Genomic DNA, 19,300 nt, shown 5'->3' with positions numbered 1-19,300 from the left:
CACCCCCTGCCCTCGTGCCGACGCCAGGCAAGCTGCAAGCCTCACGCCGGCACTAGCCGAACTACGAGCCACGCACTGGTGCCAGCAGCCTCCATTTACGGAGTGCGCATGCTCACGGGCCAATTCACGTGCACGCAGCCACGCTTGCGTCCGCGCGCATAGTGGCTGGACCTCCCTTTCCCGCCGCCAGCTCAGAAAGGTTGGCAACCCGTTGTATACTGTATGCAAAAAAAGAAGGATTCTGCTGAAGATAGAAATGGACCGTTAACTTCTGATTAAGATTCAGTAACCTTTATTGTTATTTTTTACTTGAGCACACTGGCCTACGTTAAAAATTAAATTCTGTTGCCTGCTCCTAAAATAAAGTATATATCTACTCACAAATACATATAACACACATATACACATGCTATCTATCTATCTATCTATCTATCTATCTATCTATCTATCATCTATCTATCTATCTATCTATCTATCTATCATCTATCTATCTATCATCTATCTATCTCTAGATACGGTAGATACAGATATAGATAGATAATTAATTTAATAGATAGATAGATAGATAGATAGATAGATAGATAGATAGATAGATAGATAGATAGATAGATAGATAGATATACACACCTACACCCATATATACCTATGTCAATTTTGAATACATAGCACAAACTTGAAAGGAAACTTGAGAGTTCATAAGGTTGATACTATATGGAACAAAACTGCGACTGAATCTGGATGTTCTGCTTTGGATACCACAAAGCCCCCTCCTTCCAGAAGGTCACAGAAAGGATGTGTAGCTTTTCAGACAATACTGCAGACTCTGGTCAAGCATCGCTTTTTATGCCATGATTCTGATTTATTATATTCTATTTATTCCATAATTCTGATTCATTGTATTTTATTTATCCTATAATTCTGATTTATTGTATTCTATTTATTCTAATTTTGCAACATAATTTATGCACACAGACACAAACAAACATTTATGTTTACTAATGTTATGGTAAACATTATATATGTTTGTGTGTGTTTCTCTCTTTGCATGTGTCTATTGGTCTGCCTGTCTGTCTCTCTGCTACTGTTCCAAAATGATTCAATTCTGAATGGTGACTAAGCAGAACATTTTGCAAGCTTAAATCACCTAATTCTGATATCTTTCCCTGAAAAAAGCTAAACGGAAAGTTTACCTTTCGCAACTCTTCCACAAAGTATTTGTGATGGGGATTGTTTCCTCCATGGGATTTGATCATGTTATCCACCATGTCTGCTGCTATCACCTCTGAAGTATATAAGCTCTTAAAAACTTTGGTTAGCACATGGGAAATGTCCTAAGTGGGGATAGGAGGAGAAATAATCAGAAACAGATGTAGAAATATTTGATGATGATCCTATAATGGGTGACAGCGGATTTCACGTCAATAATACTACAGTTAAATTAACATCTTGAAAACTGGCATAAAGAAACCTTCAACTTGAAAGTTATACAGGTTCAGTGTTAAAAATCTTCAGCATGCATTCAAATAATTAAGTTGACAGTACAGGTAGTCCTCAACCTACAACCACAATTGAGCCCAAATTTTCTGCCGCTAAGTGAAACATTTAAGTGAACTTTGCCCCTTTTTATGACCTTTCTTGCCACACTTGTTAAGTGAATCACTGCAGCTGATAAGTTAGTAACACGGTTGTTAAGTGAATCTGGCCTTCCCCATTGTCTTTGCTTGTCAGAAGGTCGCAAAAGGGGATCATGTGACCCCGGGACACTGTGACTGTCATAAATATGAGTCAATTGGCCAAGTGTCATTTGATCACATGACCATGGGGATGCTGCAATGGTCATAAGTGTGAAAAACAATCATAAGTCACTTTTTTCAGTACTGTTGTAACTTTGAACAGTTACTAAACAACCTTTTTAAGTTGAGGACTACCTGTATGGTGAGTGACAATAAATTTAGCAGCTGAGCTTCTTGCTATTATTATTTATTATTTATTTATTATTAATTCGGTTTATATACCGCCCTACTCCCAAAGGACTCAGGGCGGTTTACAAGGCTAAATTTAAAAACAATACAATATAAAATTAAAATAAAATTAAATTAAGTCTAGCCCCAAAAAATTAAAATCACAATTTAAAAACATTAAAACCCCTCAGTCCAGACCAGATAGCTCAAAGAGCCAGGTTTTTAGGTGCGAGCAAAATGAACGAAGGTTGGGGGCAGTCCGGAGTTCCGTTGGCAGTTGATTCCATAGGGCAATCCTTGACCGGCGGTACCCTGAGGAGGCCCTCCCTGTGGGAGTGCACAGGACGATGGGAAATTGATGCTGGCAGCAGGTGCTCCCTCAGATAATCCGGGCCCATGCCATTTAGGGCTTTATAGGTCATCACCAGCACCTTGAATCTCACCCAGAGGGCAACTGGAAGCTAATGCAGCTCGCGGAGAAGAGGTGTTACATGGGAGTATCGGGAGACTCCCATCACACCTCGCACGGCTGCATTCTGCACCAGCTGAAGCCTCAGAGTGGTCCTCAGGGGCAGCCCCATGTAGATAGCATTGCAGTAGTCTAGCCGGGAGGTCACGAGTGCATGGGTGACTGTGTGTAGCGCATCTCGGTCCAGATAGGGCCGCAACTGGCGCACCAGACAAACCTGGGCAAAAGCCCCCCCTGGCCACAGCTCCTATATGATTTTCCAAACTGAGCCGTGAATCCAAAAGGACGCCCAAATTGCGGGCCCTACCAACGGGGGGTAACACAATGGAAAAGATTGGTTAGTCTGAGATGCCGGTATGCACAGCCACTCAGTCTTGGCAGGATTGAGACAAAGCCTGTTTCTCCCCATCCAAACCTGGACTGCCTCCAGGCAACGGGACATCACGTCAAAGGCATCACTGGGTTGGTTTGGGGTGGAAAGAAAAAGCTGGGTATCATCAGCGTACTGATGATACCCCACCCCGAAACCACGAATGAGCTCACCCAGCAGCTTCATATAGATGTTGAACAAGAGGGGAGAGAGGACCGACCCCTGAGGAACTCCACAAACGAGAGGCCTTGGGGCGGACCTCTGCCCTCCCGTCAACACCGACTGCAAGCGGCCCAGGAGATAGGAGGAGAACCACTGTAAAACGGTGCCACCCACTCCCAACCCCCTGACACGCCGCAGTAGGATACCATGGTCGATGGTATCGAAAGCCGCTGAGAGGTCTAATAGGACTAGGACAAAGGAACAACCCCTGTCCCGAGCCCGCCAGAGATCATTCACCAGTGCAACCAATGCCGTCTCCATGCTGTACCTGGGCCTGAAACCCGATTGGTATGGGTCCAGATAATCAGTTTCCTCCAGGAACAGAGGGAGCTGAAGTGCCACCACGCTCTCAACCACCTTCGCAAGAAAGCGAAGGTTGGAGACTGGACGATAGTTGTTCAAAATAGCCGGGTCCAGGGCAGGCTTCTTGAGGAGGGGCCTCACCAACGCCTCCTTCAAGGTGGCAGGGAAGGTACCCTCCCTCAAAGAAGCAGTTATTACTGCCTGGAACCAGCCTCGTGTCTCCTCCCGGGCCGCATAAACCAGCCAGGAGGGGCACGGGTCCAATAAACATGTGGCGGAACTCAGTCTGCTCATGATCCTGTCCACCTCATCTGGGGTCACAGGATTGAATTCACTCCAGGTAACATTCTCTAGACCGCTCGATTCCTCCCTGTCAGTCTCTGCCCAGTCAGAATCCAAACCGGCTCGAATCTGAGCGATTTTGTCCGTCAGATGATAGCTAAACTCCTCGGCCCGCCCCTGCAAGGGCTCCTCCCTCACCTCCTGATTAAGGAGGGAGCGAGTCACCCTAAACAGTGCGGCCGGGCGATTATCTGCAGACGCGATGAGGGCAGCGATGTAATTAGACTTCGCTGTCCTCATCGCCGTGAGATAAAACCTCGTAAAGGTTCTTAACCGCAAACGGTCAGACTCAGACCGGCTGGATCTCCAACATCTCTCTAGACCTCGTCTCCGACGCTTCATCTCCCGGAGCTCCACAGAAAACCATGGAGCCCACCGGGATCTGCGCCGGGTCAGGGGTCACAAGGGTACAACACGGTCAAGTGCCTCGGTGGCAGCCCTTTCCCAGGCATCCACCAAGGCGTCGGCCGGGCTGTGAGTGAGGGGGGTAGGTATAGACCCAAGCGCCGTCTGGAACCGTTCCGGATCCATTAGGCGCCTGGGGCGGAACCACCTGGTCGTTTCCGCAGCCCAGCAGCGGGGGGTGGCATAGCGGAAGACCAACCGCAGGAGGTGATGATCGGACCATGACAGGGGGACAATAGTTGGCGAGCCCCCTCCCAGATCTTCAAGCCACTGCCCAGATAAGAAAACTAGGTCAAGAGTGTGTCCTCCCCCATGAGTCGGACCCTGAATTACTTGGGTCAGGTCCATGGCTGTCATGGAGGCCATGAACTCCCGGGCCAACTCAGACAATGATGATGATGATGATGATTATGTCTACTAATTACAGATTACAGTGACAGAAAATAACTTCTGTTTGAAATTAATGAGGCTTTTTAAAAATTTGGGCCAAACCACATTTGTCTGAAATGGTATTGGTGGGGGGGAGGGATAGGCAACGTTGGCTCTTTTATGACTTGTGAACTTCAACTCCCAGATAGCTGGTTGAGGAATTCTGGGAGTTGAAGTCCACAAGTCATAAAAGAACCAAGGTTGCCTACCCCTGGCCTAGGCCTAGGCCGCTTTATGACTCGTGGACTTCAACTCCCAGAATTCCTGAGCCAGCCATGCTGAGGGGAAAGAGAGAGGTTTCCAAGCTGAGCCATGCCGGCTCAGGAATTCTGGGAGTTGAAGTCCACAAGTCATAAAAGAACCAAGGTTGCCTACCCATGTTATACAGTTTCCTGCCTGAGCAGCGTCCCCACGGTCACATGATCAAAATTTGGAAGCTTGGCAACTGACTCATATTTATGACAGTCGCAGTGTCCCGGGGTCACGTTATTCCCCTTTTGCCACCTTCTGACAAGCAAAGAGAATAGGGAAGCCGAGATTCACTTAACAATTGTGTTACTAACTGAACAACTGCAATGATTCACTTAATGACTGTGGCAAGGGGGGGTCTGTAAAAATGGGGCAAAACTCTCTTAACAAATCTATCTTCTATATTCCTGTAGATTGTGTACATTTATATAGAAGATGGGGCAGAATTATTGTAGTGTATGCCTTTAAAGCACACACGGAAATGTCAGCACAGCAGGGGGCTGGACAGCTCCAGGCTATAACCGCTTTGGCGGGAAAGCCTGAATAGAGCGAGTCGTTGACAGCCCCAGGGCATGGTCAGCTCTGGCGGGAAGCCAGGATTTGAATCCTTTGGCCACCTGCACTGGCGGGAAGCCCAGGTTCAAATCTATTGGTCACCATTCACCTGGGCAGGTATAAGAGACGCCAGGTAACCCCTTTGCTCCAGCTTCATTTCTGACTCAATAAAGAAATACTACCCAGCTCAAGTGTCCGTCTCTCCGTTCAACCACGCGACATTGCAATTATCCAGTGTTATTTCAAAAGATGGGTCAAGAAACAGTGGCTTTAAGTTACAATCAATCAGATTAGAGCTGGAAGGGACCTTGGAGGTCTTCTAGTCCAGCCCCGTTTAAGCAGCAGACTATATCATTTCAGACAAGTGGTTGTTCAATCTCTTAGTGAAAACCTCCAGTCATGGAGCACCCACAACTTCTGAAGGCAAGGGGTTCCACTAATTAATTGTCCTAATTGTCAGAAAACTCCTCCTTAGTTCCAGGTTGCTTCTCTCCTTGATGAGTTTCCATCCGTTGCTTCTTGTCCTGCCCTCAGATGGTTTGAAAAATAAGTTGACTGCCTCTTCTTTGGGGCAATCCCTCAGTAATAACAAGAAATAACTCAAGTTGTAAACCAGGAATTATTAGCGAACTGTCAACTGTGGAACAGACTCCCGGAAGTTATTGCTTCTCTTTTACACCTTCAGAAGCCTTGGGAATGAACAATAAAAAAACTGAAGCAAGTGAATGAATAAATAAATAATTGTTTCTGGGTATTCACTAGGGTTTTCTTATAATTACAACTAAGGCTTCCCTGGAGGTTATTCCAATTTGAGTTTAGGAATTAGCTTTATGAGTTACAAGGACAGGGGGGGGCAATAATTACCTTCCAGATTCTCAAAACTCCCAATGGAATTTTTGAATCCATTCCATAGGGACCATATGGAATACAATCATTAGTTTTATTAAAAAAGTATATTCCTAGGTTCATCACCTCTAAAGATCCCAATTTATGTGAAAGCTCAGATTTCTACAAGCTGGCTATAATCTATGCCTAAGAAGGACCCTTAAGCATGCAGGTAGTCCTCGACATATGACTTTGAGGGAGTTCTCGCGTTATAGTCTTATGTTACAGCAGTTGTAAAATTTTACAGCATTTTTTGCAGCAGTTGTTAATACAGTAGTCCTCGACTTACAACAGTTTATGTAGTGACCCTTCAAAGTTACAACAGAACTGAAAAAAGTGATTTTCACGCTTTGTAGCATCCCGATGATCACATGATCAAAAGTCAGATGCTTGGCAACTGACTCATACTTATGACAGTTGCAGTGTCCCGGGGACATGTGATCACCTTTTGCGACCTTCTGACAAGCAAAATTAATGGGGAAGCCAGATTCACTTAACAACCAGGTTATTAATTTAACATTTGCAGTGATTTCACTTAACAAGAAAGGCTGTAAAATGGGGCAAAACTTACTTAACAAATGCCTCATTTCACAACATAAATTTTGGGCTCAATTGTGGTCGTAAGTTGAGGACTACTTATAGAATGCCACAGTCATCAAGCATATCAATAATTTGTTATGGGCACAGTTGAAAATCAAAAGTGCTAGTTTTCAGCCAAACCTTTGTAAACCGTGATCACATGATCCCGGGATGCTGTAAATGCAGCCATTGTTTGGTCATGTGATGCGGTGGCTCAGTGGGTTAGGACGCTGAGCTTGTCGATCAAAAGGTCGGCAGTTTGGCGGGTCGAATCCCGAGTGCCGCGTAACAGAGTGAGCGCCTGTTACTCGTCCCAGCTTCTGCCAACCTAGCAGTTCGAAAGCACGTAAAAATGCAAGTAGAAAAATAGGGACCACTCTGGTGGGAAGGTAACAGCGTTCCGTGCGCCTTTGGCGTCTAGTCATGCCGGCCACATGACCACGGAGACGTCCTCGGACAAGCGCTGGCTCTTCGGCTTTGAAACGGAGATGAGCACCGGCCCGTAGAGTCGGAAACGACTAGCACGCATGTGCGGGGAAACCTTTACCTTTACCTTTACCTAAGCAAGCTGTTTTAAGTTGAGGACTCCTCTATGGCCAAAGAATCTACAGTAAACCTACAAACATTTCCACCACTTTAAAAAATATTGTGCCTGCTGTGTAGATTCTACTTTTGAGTAAGAAAAAGACCAGCGCTGAATCAAAAGAAGCTAATCTTTCTCCACGCAGCTTCAATATTTTGATTCAGTCCTTCCTCCCAGCTAATATTTACTCATCTCAACAATTTTTCCCAGTGGATAAGTACTGGAAAACTTTAAAAATGGAAAAAATGCCAAACCTTCCTCTTCCTGCAACAACATAAGCAATCCAATCTGATCATTCCTAATGTTTTGCTTCATTCTTAAACACAAACACTGACACACATACAGGAAATCCTGATCACAAAGCTTCGCTCTCCTGCACCTCCGCCAACTTTTAGTGGCTCGTTATATTTTCATAAGCTTGCAGGCAGCTCTGGAAACATACTGTTAAAGATAAGGGATTTTTTTTCCAGGAAAAATATATATATTATTAGAGTTGGTCACACAGTCAGTTAGATGTTCAGACTGAATTTGGTTTTTTCCTTCACTTGTCAAGTCCTTCCCAAGGACTTGGGATAAGCAGGTATTGTTTCATAATATTAAAGGTATTGTCACAAGGTTAGGGGTTAAGTTTAGGGTCTTTTGCAATTATTATTATTATTATTATTATTATTATTATTATTATTATTATTATTATCATCATCATCATCATCATCATCATCATCATCATCCTTCATTGTGGTTCTTATCCCTGTGAAATCAAAGCACTTACAGTATTTTCTGAATAAAGGGGTGCGTTTAAATCCTCAACGAAAGAACCTGTTTATAAAATGGGCATATTTTAAATATTTTTCCACCTTTTTAAAAAAAACCGTAAATTGGGGTTTTAAAAACATTTCTTTCCACCACCCAGATAAATGGGCGATGGTAGAAATGTGTTAAATATAATCAAATCACTCTGCACACGCCCAGGAGTCCTGTGCCTCCGGTGCCTCAAATACCATCCCGAGGTCTATGGGGGCATCTGGGCACAGGAAAGAGACATTGCAAGTCGCACTCTGTCCATGCTCTGAGACACCCTAGGCTAGGCGCCAAAAAAAAACACAAAAAAAAACCAGACCGCCCTGGAAAGGAGGGGCGTTTGCAAGGTTACTGAAGCCGAAGGGTGCGGCGGCAGAAGCGGGAGCGGCTCTTCCTTCACCTGACTCAGCTCCGAGGCGGGCCTGTGCCTGTACATGGAGGGCTCGGGGCTCGAAGAAGCCTTGGGGAGCGCCGCGCCCATTTCCTCGGCTGGCAGCATCTTCGCGCAGCGCCCTTTTCCCGGTTGCTAAGAGCCTGCTTTCTGACAAACGAAAACCGGGCCCTTAGCAACAGCGACTTCCGCTCACTTCCGGAAGTCGCTTCCCCCGCCTCTGAGCTCCCATTTTTTCCAATCTGGCCCGGCTAATCCCGTCGTTTGCCTACCATTCCCAGAAATCATAGCCAGCGCGCTAGGCCTTGTGGGAAATGTAGGAGTAAAGATGGTTTTAATTAGCAGCCGGCTGGCTGGCTAGCTGTTTGGATGGATGGATGAATGAAGAGAAGAAAGAAAGAAAGAAAGAAAGAAAGAAAGAAAGAAAGAAAGAAAGAAAGAAAGAAAGAAAGAAAGAAAGAAAGAAAGAAAGAAAGAAAGAAAGAAAGAAAGAAAGAAAGAAAGAAAGAAAGAAAGAAAGAAAGAAAGAGATTTGTTTCTCAGAATGGATGAAACTATACAAGCTGATTTATCCTAATGGGCTATCTCTAATGTACCTGATTTAGTTATATGAGAATGGCCCTTCCAGGGCTTTGTCGAGGAAAACCATGAATTGTTTCCACCATCAGGGCTTCAGTAAGCTAGAGAGGCTTGGTTCATAAATAATGCAAAGCCATAAATCTGGCTTAATATATGTAAGGACTTTATTCACACTGCAAAACCAAACAAATTGCATTGTGCCTGACTGCAATCTATGAACCCATACGTTTGGCCATCTCCTATCTCTCATGGGTAAAATAAAAACACCAAAGTAACATTTCATTATAATTAAATACAGCTGAATTGTAATTTGACTTGTTCGTGTTTGTCAGTTTAGGGAATTTAATTTTAGATTAAAAGGCAGAACATTTTTTTTAAAAAAGGTGGAATTAGACAATGCTAATGGTATCCATTACAATCAGCCAAGATAAGATACCATACGATAAGATAAAATAGGAGAGGAAAGGAGAAAAGATAACATTTATTGTCATTTTTTTCTGTGAACACACTTGCACAAATTATTTATTTATTTATTTTATTAAACTTCTATACCGCCCTTCTCCCAAAGCACTCAGGGCAATAAAATGCGACATACAAAAGTTAAAAGAGAATTACAATTAGTTAGCCCTAACAATAAATAATTAAAATAAACATAAACCCTTAGTCCAGGCCGGCCTGTTCAAACAACCAAGTCTTCACGTCACGGTGGAAAGAGCGAAGGTCGGGAGCCATCCGGAGCTTAACAGGCAGTTGGTTCCAAAGGGCTGGCGCGGCCACAGAGAATGCTCTCCCCCTGGGGGCTGCCAGCTGGCAATCCCTGACCGACGGCACCCTGAGGAGGCCCTCTCTGTGGGAGCGCACAGGACAAAGGGAAGTTGATGCTGGCAGCAGGTGCTCCCGTAGGTAGTCCGGACCCATGCCATTTAGGGCTTTATAGGTCATCACCAGCACCTTGAATCTCACCCGGAGGGCAACTGGAAGCCAATGCAGCTTGCGGAGGAGAGGTGTTACATGGGAGTATCGGGAAACCCCCATCACAACTCGCGCGGCCGCATTCTGCACCAGTTGAAGCCTCCGAGTGGTCCTCAAGGGCAGCCCCATGTAGAGAGCATTGCAGTAGTCTATCCGAGAGGTCATGAGCGCATGAGTGACTGTACGCAGGGCATCCTGGTCCAGATAGGGCCGCAACTGGCGCACCAGGCGAACCTGGGCAAAAGCCCCCCTGGCCACAGCTCCTACGCGGTCTTCCAAACTGAGCTGTGAGTCAAGGAGAACACCCAACTTGCAAGCCCTATCTACGGGAGGTAACACCTCACCCCCTCATGGTTAAAGATGGAATGGACTGAATTTCCCGAGATGCAGGTACGTACAACCATTCAGTCTTGTCAGGATTAAGCTGAAGCCTGTTCCTCCCCATCCAGACCCAGACCGCCTCCAGGCAACGGGACATCACATCGAGGGCATCACTGGGGTGGTTTGGAGTAGAGATAAAAAGATAAGGGATTTTTTTCCAGGAAAAAATATATATTATTAGAGTTGGTCACACAGTCAGTTAGATGTTCAGACTGAATTTGGTTTTTTCCTTCACTTGTCAAGTCCTTCCCAAGGTCTTGGGATAAGCAGGTATTGTTTCATAATATTAAAGGTATTGTCACAAGGTTAGGGGTTAGGTTTAGGGTCTTTTGCAATTATTATTATTATTGTTATTGTTATTGTTATTATTATTATTATTATTATCATCATCATCATCATCATCATCAGGGCTTTTTTTGTCATAGAACGCTCAGAACGGAGTTCCGGCACCTTTTTTGGATGGAACCTTGTAGGGTAGGCAAGGCAGGTTGTATGACATGTGTCCAAAGCCACGAATGATCTCACCCAGCGGCTTCATATAGATGTTGAACAGGAGAGGCAAGAGGACTGACCCTTGAGGAATTCCGCAAACGAGAGGCCTCGGGGTCGACCTCTGCCCTCCTGCCAACACCGACTGCGAACAACCCAGGAGGTAGGAGGAGAACCACTGCAAAACAGAGCCACCCACTCCCAACCCCCTGAGGCGCCGCAGTAAGATACCATGGCCGATGGTATCAAAAGCCGCTAAGAGGTCTAATAGGACTAGGACAGAGGAGCAGCCCCTGTCCCGAGCCCGCCAGAGATCATTCACCAGCGCGACCAATGCCATCTCCATGCTGTACCCGAGCCTAAAGCCCGATTGGTGCGGGTCCAGGTAATCAGCTTCTTCCAAGAACAGAGGGAGCTGATGCACCACCACGCTCTCAACAACCTTCGCAAGAAAGCGAAGGTTGGAGACCAGACGGTAGTTGTTCAAAATAGCCGGGTCCTGGGTAGGCTTCTTGAGGAGGGGCCTTACCACCGCCTCCTTCAAGGCAGCAGGAAAGCTACCCTCCCTCAAAGAAGCAGTTATTACTGCCTGGAGCCAGCCTCGTGTCCCCTCCCGGGCCGCATACACCAGCCAGGAGGGGCACGGGTCCAATAAACACATGGTGGAGCTTAGCCTCCCCATGATCCTGTCCACATCTTCCGGAGTCACAGGGTCAAACTCTTCCCAGATAACATCACCAAGACCGCTCGTGTCTCCTCCGTCAGATTCTGCCCAGTCGGAGTTCAGACAGGCCCGAATCCGAGTGATTTTGTCCGCCAGATGTTGGCTAAACTCCTCAGCACGACCCTGCAAGGGCTCCCCCCTCACCTCCTGATTAAGGAGGGAGTGGGTCACCCTAAACAGGGCGGCCAGGCAATTATCTGCGGATGCGATGAGGGCAGTGAAGTGGTTAGACTTCGCCGTCCTCATGGCCGCGAGATAATACCTGGTGAAGGTTCTTAATCGCGATCGGTTGGATTCAGACCGGCTGGATCTCCAACAGCTCTCTAGGCCCCGTCTACGACGCTTCATCTCCCGGAGCTCCACAGAAAACCACGGAGCCCACTGGGATCTGCACCGGGTCAGGGGCCACATGGGCACAACGCGGTCAAGTGCCTCTGTGGCTGCCCTTTCCCAGGCTCCCACCAAGGCATCGGCCGGGCTGTGAGCGAAGGCAGCAGGCGGGGACCCAAGCGCCACCTGAAACCGCTCTGGGTCCATTAGGCGCCTAGGGCGGAACCATCTAGTCGGTTCTGTGGCCTGACGACTTCTTTCTCCACCCATTACACAGCTGGCCATTCTCTAGATCATGGCTTTTCAACCTTTTCACCCATTGTACCACTTTTAGGATATGGCAACATCCAACTACCACCAGTCACCTAGCAAGGTGTCAAAAATTTGATGACCCAAAAAAAAGGAAAAAAGTGATGAAGTACAGGTAGTCCTCGACTTACAACAGTTTGCTTAGTGACTGTTTGAAGTTACAATGGCACTGAAAAAAGTTCCCCCCAAGCCACAGCCGAGCAAGACACCTGCCTGCCTGCCAGGCAGTGCTCTTCCTCCTAAGCGAGATTTTCATTGTTGTGAGCATTTCGGTTGAGTATTGGCAGTGGGGGTGAGGTGGGGGTTTGGTTTTTATTCCCCTCCCTCTGCTGGGTGGTTGCAGCAGGTTTTGGTCACTTCACATGACCCTGGGATACTGTGACCGTCATAAATATGAATCAGTTGCCAAGCATTTGAATGTCAATCATAAGACCCTGGAGATGCTGCAACATTCCAGCTGATCAGCGCTTCTTCTGGGCTCAGCAGAAATGCCAGAATCAGTGCCAAGCTCCAGCTGGAGCCTGGCGCTGATCCTGGCGCTTCGGCTGAGCCCTGACAGCCCTGCAGCTCCAGCCATCTCTCACTCAGCCTTGTGCGGTGCTGCCACCGGTTCAGCTCATTCCCCTCCCCCGCTACCACTTTTCTAGGATGGTCGCATACCACCTGCCAGGTGCCAATGTACCACTGATGGTACCCATACCACTGGTTGAAAAGCCCTGCTCTAGATTAGCTGACCATTCTCTAGAGCTGACCATTTGCTGACTGGGGGAATTCTGGGAGTTGAAGTCCATACATCTTAAAGTTGACAAGACTTAAAGTTGAGAAATACTGTTCTAGACAGAATCTCTATGTCCTTCTCCCAAGGTGTTTTTCACATACAATAATAATAATAATAATAATAATAATAATAATAATAATAATAATAATAATAATAATAACAACAACAACAACAACAACAACAACAACAACAACAATAATAATAATAATAATAATAAGAAGAAGAAGAAGAAGAAGTTGAAAGGGACCTTGGAGGTCATCTAGTCCAACCCCCTGCTCAGGCAGGAAACCCTATACCATTTCAGGCAAAAACCATTACATAGATATATCTATCAAAGGGGTGAGATGTTGACTGAGCCAGACAGAACTAGAAGAGGCCATTGACACAGGAGACAGCTAGACAATACTGGACACAACAGCAGTGCACCTGGAAGAATTACATAATGCAGCTAGTCCTTGAATTATGACCACAGTTGAGTCCAAAATTTCTGTTGCTAAGCAAGACAGCTGCTAAGTGAGTTTCGCCTCATTTTGCAATCTTTCTTGCCAAGGTTGTTAAGTGAATCTCTGCAGTTATTAAGTTAGTCACATGGTGGTTGAATGAATTGGCTCCTCTATTTAAATTTGCTTGTCAGAAGGTCGCAAAAGGGGGATCACACGATCTCGGGACACTGTATCCGTCATAAATACAAGTCAGTTTCCAAGTGTCTGAATTTTGATGCTGCAACGGTTGTAAGTTTGAAAAACGGTAATAAGTTGCTTTTTTCAATGCTGTTCTAACTTCGAGCTGTAAGTCAAGGACTCCCTGTACTAAGAAATTTATAGGTGCTTATACGGATAAGAATAAGTTCACTATCCATGCTGTCACTCACTGGATTATTTTATTCCCTGGTCCCGCATTCAGTCTCTATAGGGAATAAAAGGAAAATTCTCAAGATTTTCTCTGTGTTTCTTTGTTTGGGCCTGCTGCTGCTTTAAACTCCTCAGATGAGTCTTTGGCTGCAGGAAAAAACGAACCTAATTATCGTCATTGGTAGTTCCTTTGAGAAGAATTGGGGGAGGAGGGCAGGAGCATAAGCAAGCGCAGACACATTCTTGCTCTTAGGGCAGTTGATTAAGTTGACTAAAAACTTCCTTGGTCATGTCAAAAGAATGTGAGATATCAGGATGGCCTACAAAAAAAGTCCCACGTTGGGTGCGCTTTAGACATCCATGAAGAACAGGACTTGCAGCATTTCAGAAGAAAGAAAGAAAGAAAGAAAGAAAGAAAGAAAGAAAGAAAGAAAGAAAGAAAGAAAGAAAGAAAGAAGAAAGAAAGAAAGAAAGAAAGAAAGAAAGAAAGAAAGAAAGAAAGAAAGAAAGAAAGACAAAGAGAGAGAGAGGAAGGAAGGAAAGAAAAGAAAGAAAGAAAGAAAGAAAGAAAGAAAGAAAGAAAGAAAGAAAGAAAGACAAAGAGAGAGAGGAAGGAAGGAAGGAAGGAAGGAAGGAAGGAAGGAAGGAAGGAAGGAAGGAAGGAAAGAAAGAAAGAAAGAAAGAAAGAAAAACAAAGAGAGAGAGGAAGGAAGGAAGGAAAGAAAAGAAAGAAAGAAAGAAAGACAAAGAGAGAAAGGAAGGAAGGAAAGAAAAGAAAGAAAGAAAGAAAGAAAGAAAGAAAGAAAGAAAGAAAGAAAGAAAGAAAAACAAAGAGAGAGAAGAAGGAAGGAAGGAAAGAAAAGAAAGAAAGAAAGAAAGAAAGAAAGAAAGAAAGAAAGAAAGAAAGAAAGAAAAACAAAGAGAGAGGGGAAGGAAGGAAGGAAAGAAAAGAAAGAAAGAAAGAAAAACAAAGAGAGAGAGGAAGGAAGGAAGGAAAGAAAGAAAGAAAGAAAGAAAGAAAGAAAAACAAAGAGAGAGAGGAAGGAAGGAAGGAAGGAAGGAAGGAAGGAAGGAAGGAAAGAAAGAAAGAAAGAAAAACAAAGAGAGAGAGGAAGGAAGGAAGGAAAGAAAAGAAAGAAAGAAAGAAAGAAAGAAAGACAAAGAGAGAAAGGAAGGAAAGAAAAGAAAAGAAAGAAAGAAAGAAAGAAAGAAAGACAAAGAGAGAGAGGAAGGAAGGAAAGAAAGAAAGAAAGAAAGAAAAACAAAGAGAGAGAGGAAGGAAGGAAGGAAGGAAGGAAGGAAGGAAGGAAGGAAGGAAGGAAGGAAGGAAGGAAGGAAAGAAAAGAAAAGAAAGAAAGAAAGAAAGAAAAACAAAGAGAGAGAGGAAGGAAGGAAAGAAAGAAAGAAAGAAAGAAAGAAAGAAAGAAAAACAAAGAGAGAGAGGAAGGAAGGAAGGAAAGAAAAGAAAGAAAGAAAGAAAAACAAAGAGAGAGAAAGGAAGGAAGGAAGGAAGGAAAGAAAAGAAAGAAAGAAAGAAAGAAGGAAGGAAAGAAAGACAAAGAGAGAAAGGAAGGAAGGAAAGAAAAGAAAGAAAGAAAGAAAGAAAAACAAAGAGAAAGAAAGGAAGGAAGGAAGGAAAAGAAAGAAAGAAAGAGAGAGAGAGAGAGAGAGGAAGGAAGGAAGGAAAGAAAGAAAGAAAGAAAGAAAGAGAATGGAAAGAAGGAAGGAAGGAAAAAGAAGCAAAGAGAAAGAAAATCAGAAACAGAAACAGTGAGAGTGAGGAAAGGGGGGAGGGAAAGAAAGGAGAGAGAGAGAGAGAGAGAGAGAGAGAGAGAGAGAGAGAGAGAGAGAGAGAGAGAGAGAGTGAATGTAAAAGAGAGAGAGAGAGACAGGGAGGAAAGGAAGCAAGCAAGCATGCAACAGTTAGAAACAAGATTTATTTTTCTCCGTGCAACAAATTGGATTTCACATTTTATGCAAATTATGACATAGAAATAAACAAAGCTCATAGCTACACCAAAACCCAGGGTTCTCCCATCACACTAAAGTCTGATTTACTAAATCACGGTTTGTTGAATAACCCATAATGGGCTAAATTTCAGCAACAAAGTGAAATCATTCTTGCTTTGTTGACCAGATATTGATTTCGTGCAGATATCTTCTCATAAGTGCAAGCATCGAGCATTACCTATGCCTCTTTATTTTATGAAGAAATTAATGAAATGAGTTGCTTTTATCTGAGTTCTGTGAATAATGGCTTTCTCTCCAGGTCTCGTCAGACTTGAGCATATTTGTCTCTAAAAGCCGTACTTAATTACTTGAGCATAACAGCAACTAATTTAAAACATTTATATATTATCACCTCCCCCAATTGGAACAGGTAGTCCTCATCTTACGAGCACAACTGGACCCAAAATTTCTGTTGTTAAGTGAGTTTTGCCCCGTTTTACGACATTTCTTGCCACAGTTCTTAAGTCACTAAATGAAATGTTGTAAATTGAGGACTAGATATGGATCTTTAGTTTTGCACTAACAATGTTAGAAGGAAATGTTTGGCTTTGTGTATGGGACTCTTTGTGATTTGACTTCATTCTATCGTTCCATTATTTGCTTGAATATTTTCTAAAAGATCCAGGCAGTTGTGGCTTATTTAGTAAAGCACAGTAAACAGTTCAACATGTAAAAGTGAAATGCGTGTCAAACTCGCCATTAATTAACCCAGTGATCTTTGCCATTCACTAGGAATTTGACTCTGATTTTTTTTTAGACTGTTCTCCTTTTCCATAGAGCTGGCAGAGAAGAAGTAACTAAAAAAAGTCACATCGCGCTCTGATTTTCTAGTCTTGGGAGGGCTCTCCAAATTCTACGTTTCAAAATTACAAAGCTGAAAACCACAAATCATTTTGTGCCTTATATAAAAATTCTCCACTCTTTTGAAGTGTTGTAGCTCAAATTAGAGCATGCATTTAAAGTTTTACTTCTCTTTCTGATTGGAATGGTTATTTTGTTCAGTTTTATGGCTGTACACATCTATTTTTATCAACTGATGCTGGAAATTCAATTGGGGGTGAGGCAAAGAAAGCCAGTTTTACCAGCCAAGTCTTAAAGCAAAAGGGGGGATGGTGATTTTTATCCCCAAATAAGGCAGATTTCAAACTTTCAGAAACTTTAACTTTGATTTTTCCCTGGAAGCCATCAGGCTGTTGATCAGAGTCAAAACTGGAGAGTTGCTTGTCCACTGAACATGGTTAACTAACCCATAGCTAACAAAATTAAGTCAATGATGTGAACTCACATAATACAGTACACTGAACCGTGCACTAGCCAGACAAGATGCATTTGTTCAGATAAACCAAGCAGCCACTTTTTCCCCGTAGAGAAAGCCAGAAAATGACATTTCAAAAAAAAAAGAATTTATTTATTAGAAACGTTTGAAAGAAACAGCACAAGTAATGAAGGAAGGAAGGAAAAGTGAGTGAGAAAGAAAGAAAGAAAGAAAGAAAGAAAGAAAGAAAGAAAGAAAGAAAGAAAGAAAAAGGAAGGAAGGAAGGGAGGAAGAAAGTAAGGAGAAATAAATAAATAAATAAATAAATAGGGGGAGGGAAGAAAGAAAGAAAGATGGAGGGAGGAGAGAGAAGGAAGGAGAATAAGAAAGAAAGAAAGAAAGAAAGAAAGAAAGAAAGAAAGAAAGAAAGAAAGAAAGAAAGATGGAGGGAAGAGAGGGAAGGAGAAAAAGAAGGAAAAAAGGAAGAAAGAAAGAAAGAAAGAAAGAAAGAAAGAAAGAAAGAAAGAAAGAAAGAAAGAAAGAAAGAAAGAAATTTTCTTCAATTTGGCAGCTTTTAGACATTTGAATTTCAACTCTCAGAATTCCGTGCTGCTGGTTGGGGAATTCTGGGAGTTGAAGTCCACACATGTTATAGTTGCCAAGTTAATGAAACACTGAAATCAATATCAATAAATACACAGGGAGTTACAATTATCATGAAATAAATTTCACTCATTCACTATCGGGAACTAAGTTCGCTGAATCATTTTTTTTAAAAATAAAATCTCTGTCAAAGCCTGCTGATATAAACCGTATCCCTTTATTTTTATTTCAGTTGCAAGGAACCAGGAAAAAACAACAACCAAAGCCCTCATGGTTGCAAAGAAGACTTTGTATGACTAGCCGTCTTAGGGTTGTTGTTTTTTTTTTGCGGTGTGTGTGTTTCTGTGTGTGTGTGTGTGTGTGTGTGTGTGATTTGATCCGGAGAAGCGAGCTGCACTTGCAACCTTGTTTTTCTGCGGAGCGTTGCGCTTTGGCTCGCGTCTTTCAGCAACCCGCCCTGGAGTCTTTAAATACTTTTTGCCAACTTGGGCAGTTACAAAACAGCAAGGGTGGGGACCGCGATTTTTTTTTTGTTGTTGTTTTTATTCCCTCTCGCTTCTTTCGAGACGGAATTGCGAAGGCAGCCTGAGAGGGCGGCCCGCCAGCTTTTGGCTGAACCACAAGAGATTCACACACAGAGAGACACACACGCGCGCGCGCGCGCGCGCAGGCACGAACGAGAGAACACGCCCAGCTGGCTGTCTACTCCACGGGACTCTCTGCTTTAGAGAAAGCTTCAAATGACTTCGGATTCTCCGGACGAGGCAGCCGTTCTCTTCCACCCGTTCTCTGCAGGCAGTGACCGAAAGACAGCAGTCCGGGGACACCCGAAAAGCCCGACGCCTCTTGCAAGTCTCGGACGCCGCGGTGGTCTCCCTCGCAAGCCCGCTGGATCATGGAGCTCAACAACTCGTCTTCGGCCTACAACGGTGAGTGGGGGCTTCGCCCTGGTTCAAGGGGGTGGGGGCGGGGGTGGGGGCTGGTGCGATGCCTGCGTCTTCGGACAAAGCTGATGCAAACTCCAGAAGATCTGGGCGGGGTAAGGAGACAGGAGGAGAGAAGTTGGTGCGCTAAGTAGCTTCTTACGCCGGCAATATGAAGGAGACTTTGGACATAGTGCGGTGTGATGGGAACGAATCCATTTCGATGCTGTATTTTACTAGATCCCCTAAAATATTCTTTCTTTTTCTTTCTTTCTTTCTTTCTTTCTTTCTTTCTTTCTTTCTTTCTTTCTTTCTTTCTTTCTTTCTTTCTTTCCTTCCTTCCTTCCTTCCTTCCTTCCTTCCTTCCTTCCTTCCTTCCTTCTTTCTTTCTTTCTTTCTTTCTTTCTTTCTTTCTTTCTTTCTTTTTCTACCTACCTACCTACCTACCTACCTACCCCTTCCTCCTTGAAAAACAGATTTTTTCTTTCTCTCTCTCTCTCTCTCAATCTCTCTCTCTCTCCCCCCTCCCTCCCTGGAAAACAGGTTCTTTCTTTC

The 19,300-nt window shown here is 44.1% G+C and overlaps 2 protein-coding genes across 2 annotated transcripts in view; one reads left to right on the top strand and one right to left on the bottom strand.

Annotated features, from left to right (window-relative positions):
- DLEC1 (DLEC1 cilia and flagella associated protein) overlaps positions 1–8,773 on the bottom strand; it is a 98,682-nt gene extending 89,909 nt beyond the window's left edge. Inside the window, exons 1-2 of the mRNA XM_081345600.1 lie at positions 8,551–8,773; positions 1,191–1,331 (exon numbers count right to left, since the gene is read on the bottom strand). Of these exons, the coding sequence (XP_081201726.1) occupies positions 1,191–1,331; positions 8,551–8,649 (240 nt within the window). The 5' untranslated portion in view covers positions 8,650–8,773. The remainder of the gene's footprint in view (positions 1–1,190; positions 1,332–8,550) is intronic.
- A 9,423-nt stretch (positions 8,774–18,196) lies between these two features.
- The window catches only part of PLCD1 (phospholipase C delta 1), an 80,333-nt gene continuing 79,229 nt past the window's right edge, over positions 18,197–19,300 (top strand). The window contains exon 1 of the mRNA XM_081345612.1: positions 18,197–18,751. Coding sequence (XP_081201738.1) covers positions 18,718–18,751 — 34 coding nt within the window. The 5' untranslated portion in view covers positions 18,197–18,717. The remainder of the gene's footprint in view (positions 18,752–19,300) is intronic.

The sequence above is a fragment of the Vipera berus genome (assembly GCF_964194415.1).
Source record: "Vipera berus genome assembly, chromosome: Z".
In the NCBI taxonomy this organism is placed as follows: Eukaryota; Metazoa; Chordata; class Lepidosauria; order Squamata; family Viperidae; genus Vipera; species Vipera berus.
The sequence above is the reverse complement of the archived record's forward strand: the minus strand, read 5'-3'. Positions and strand labels throughout refer to the sequence as shown.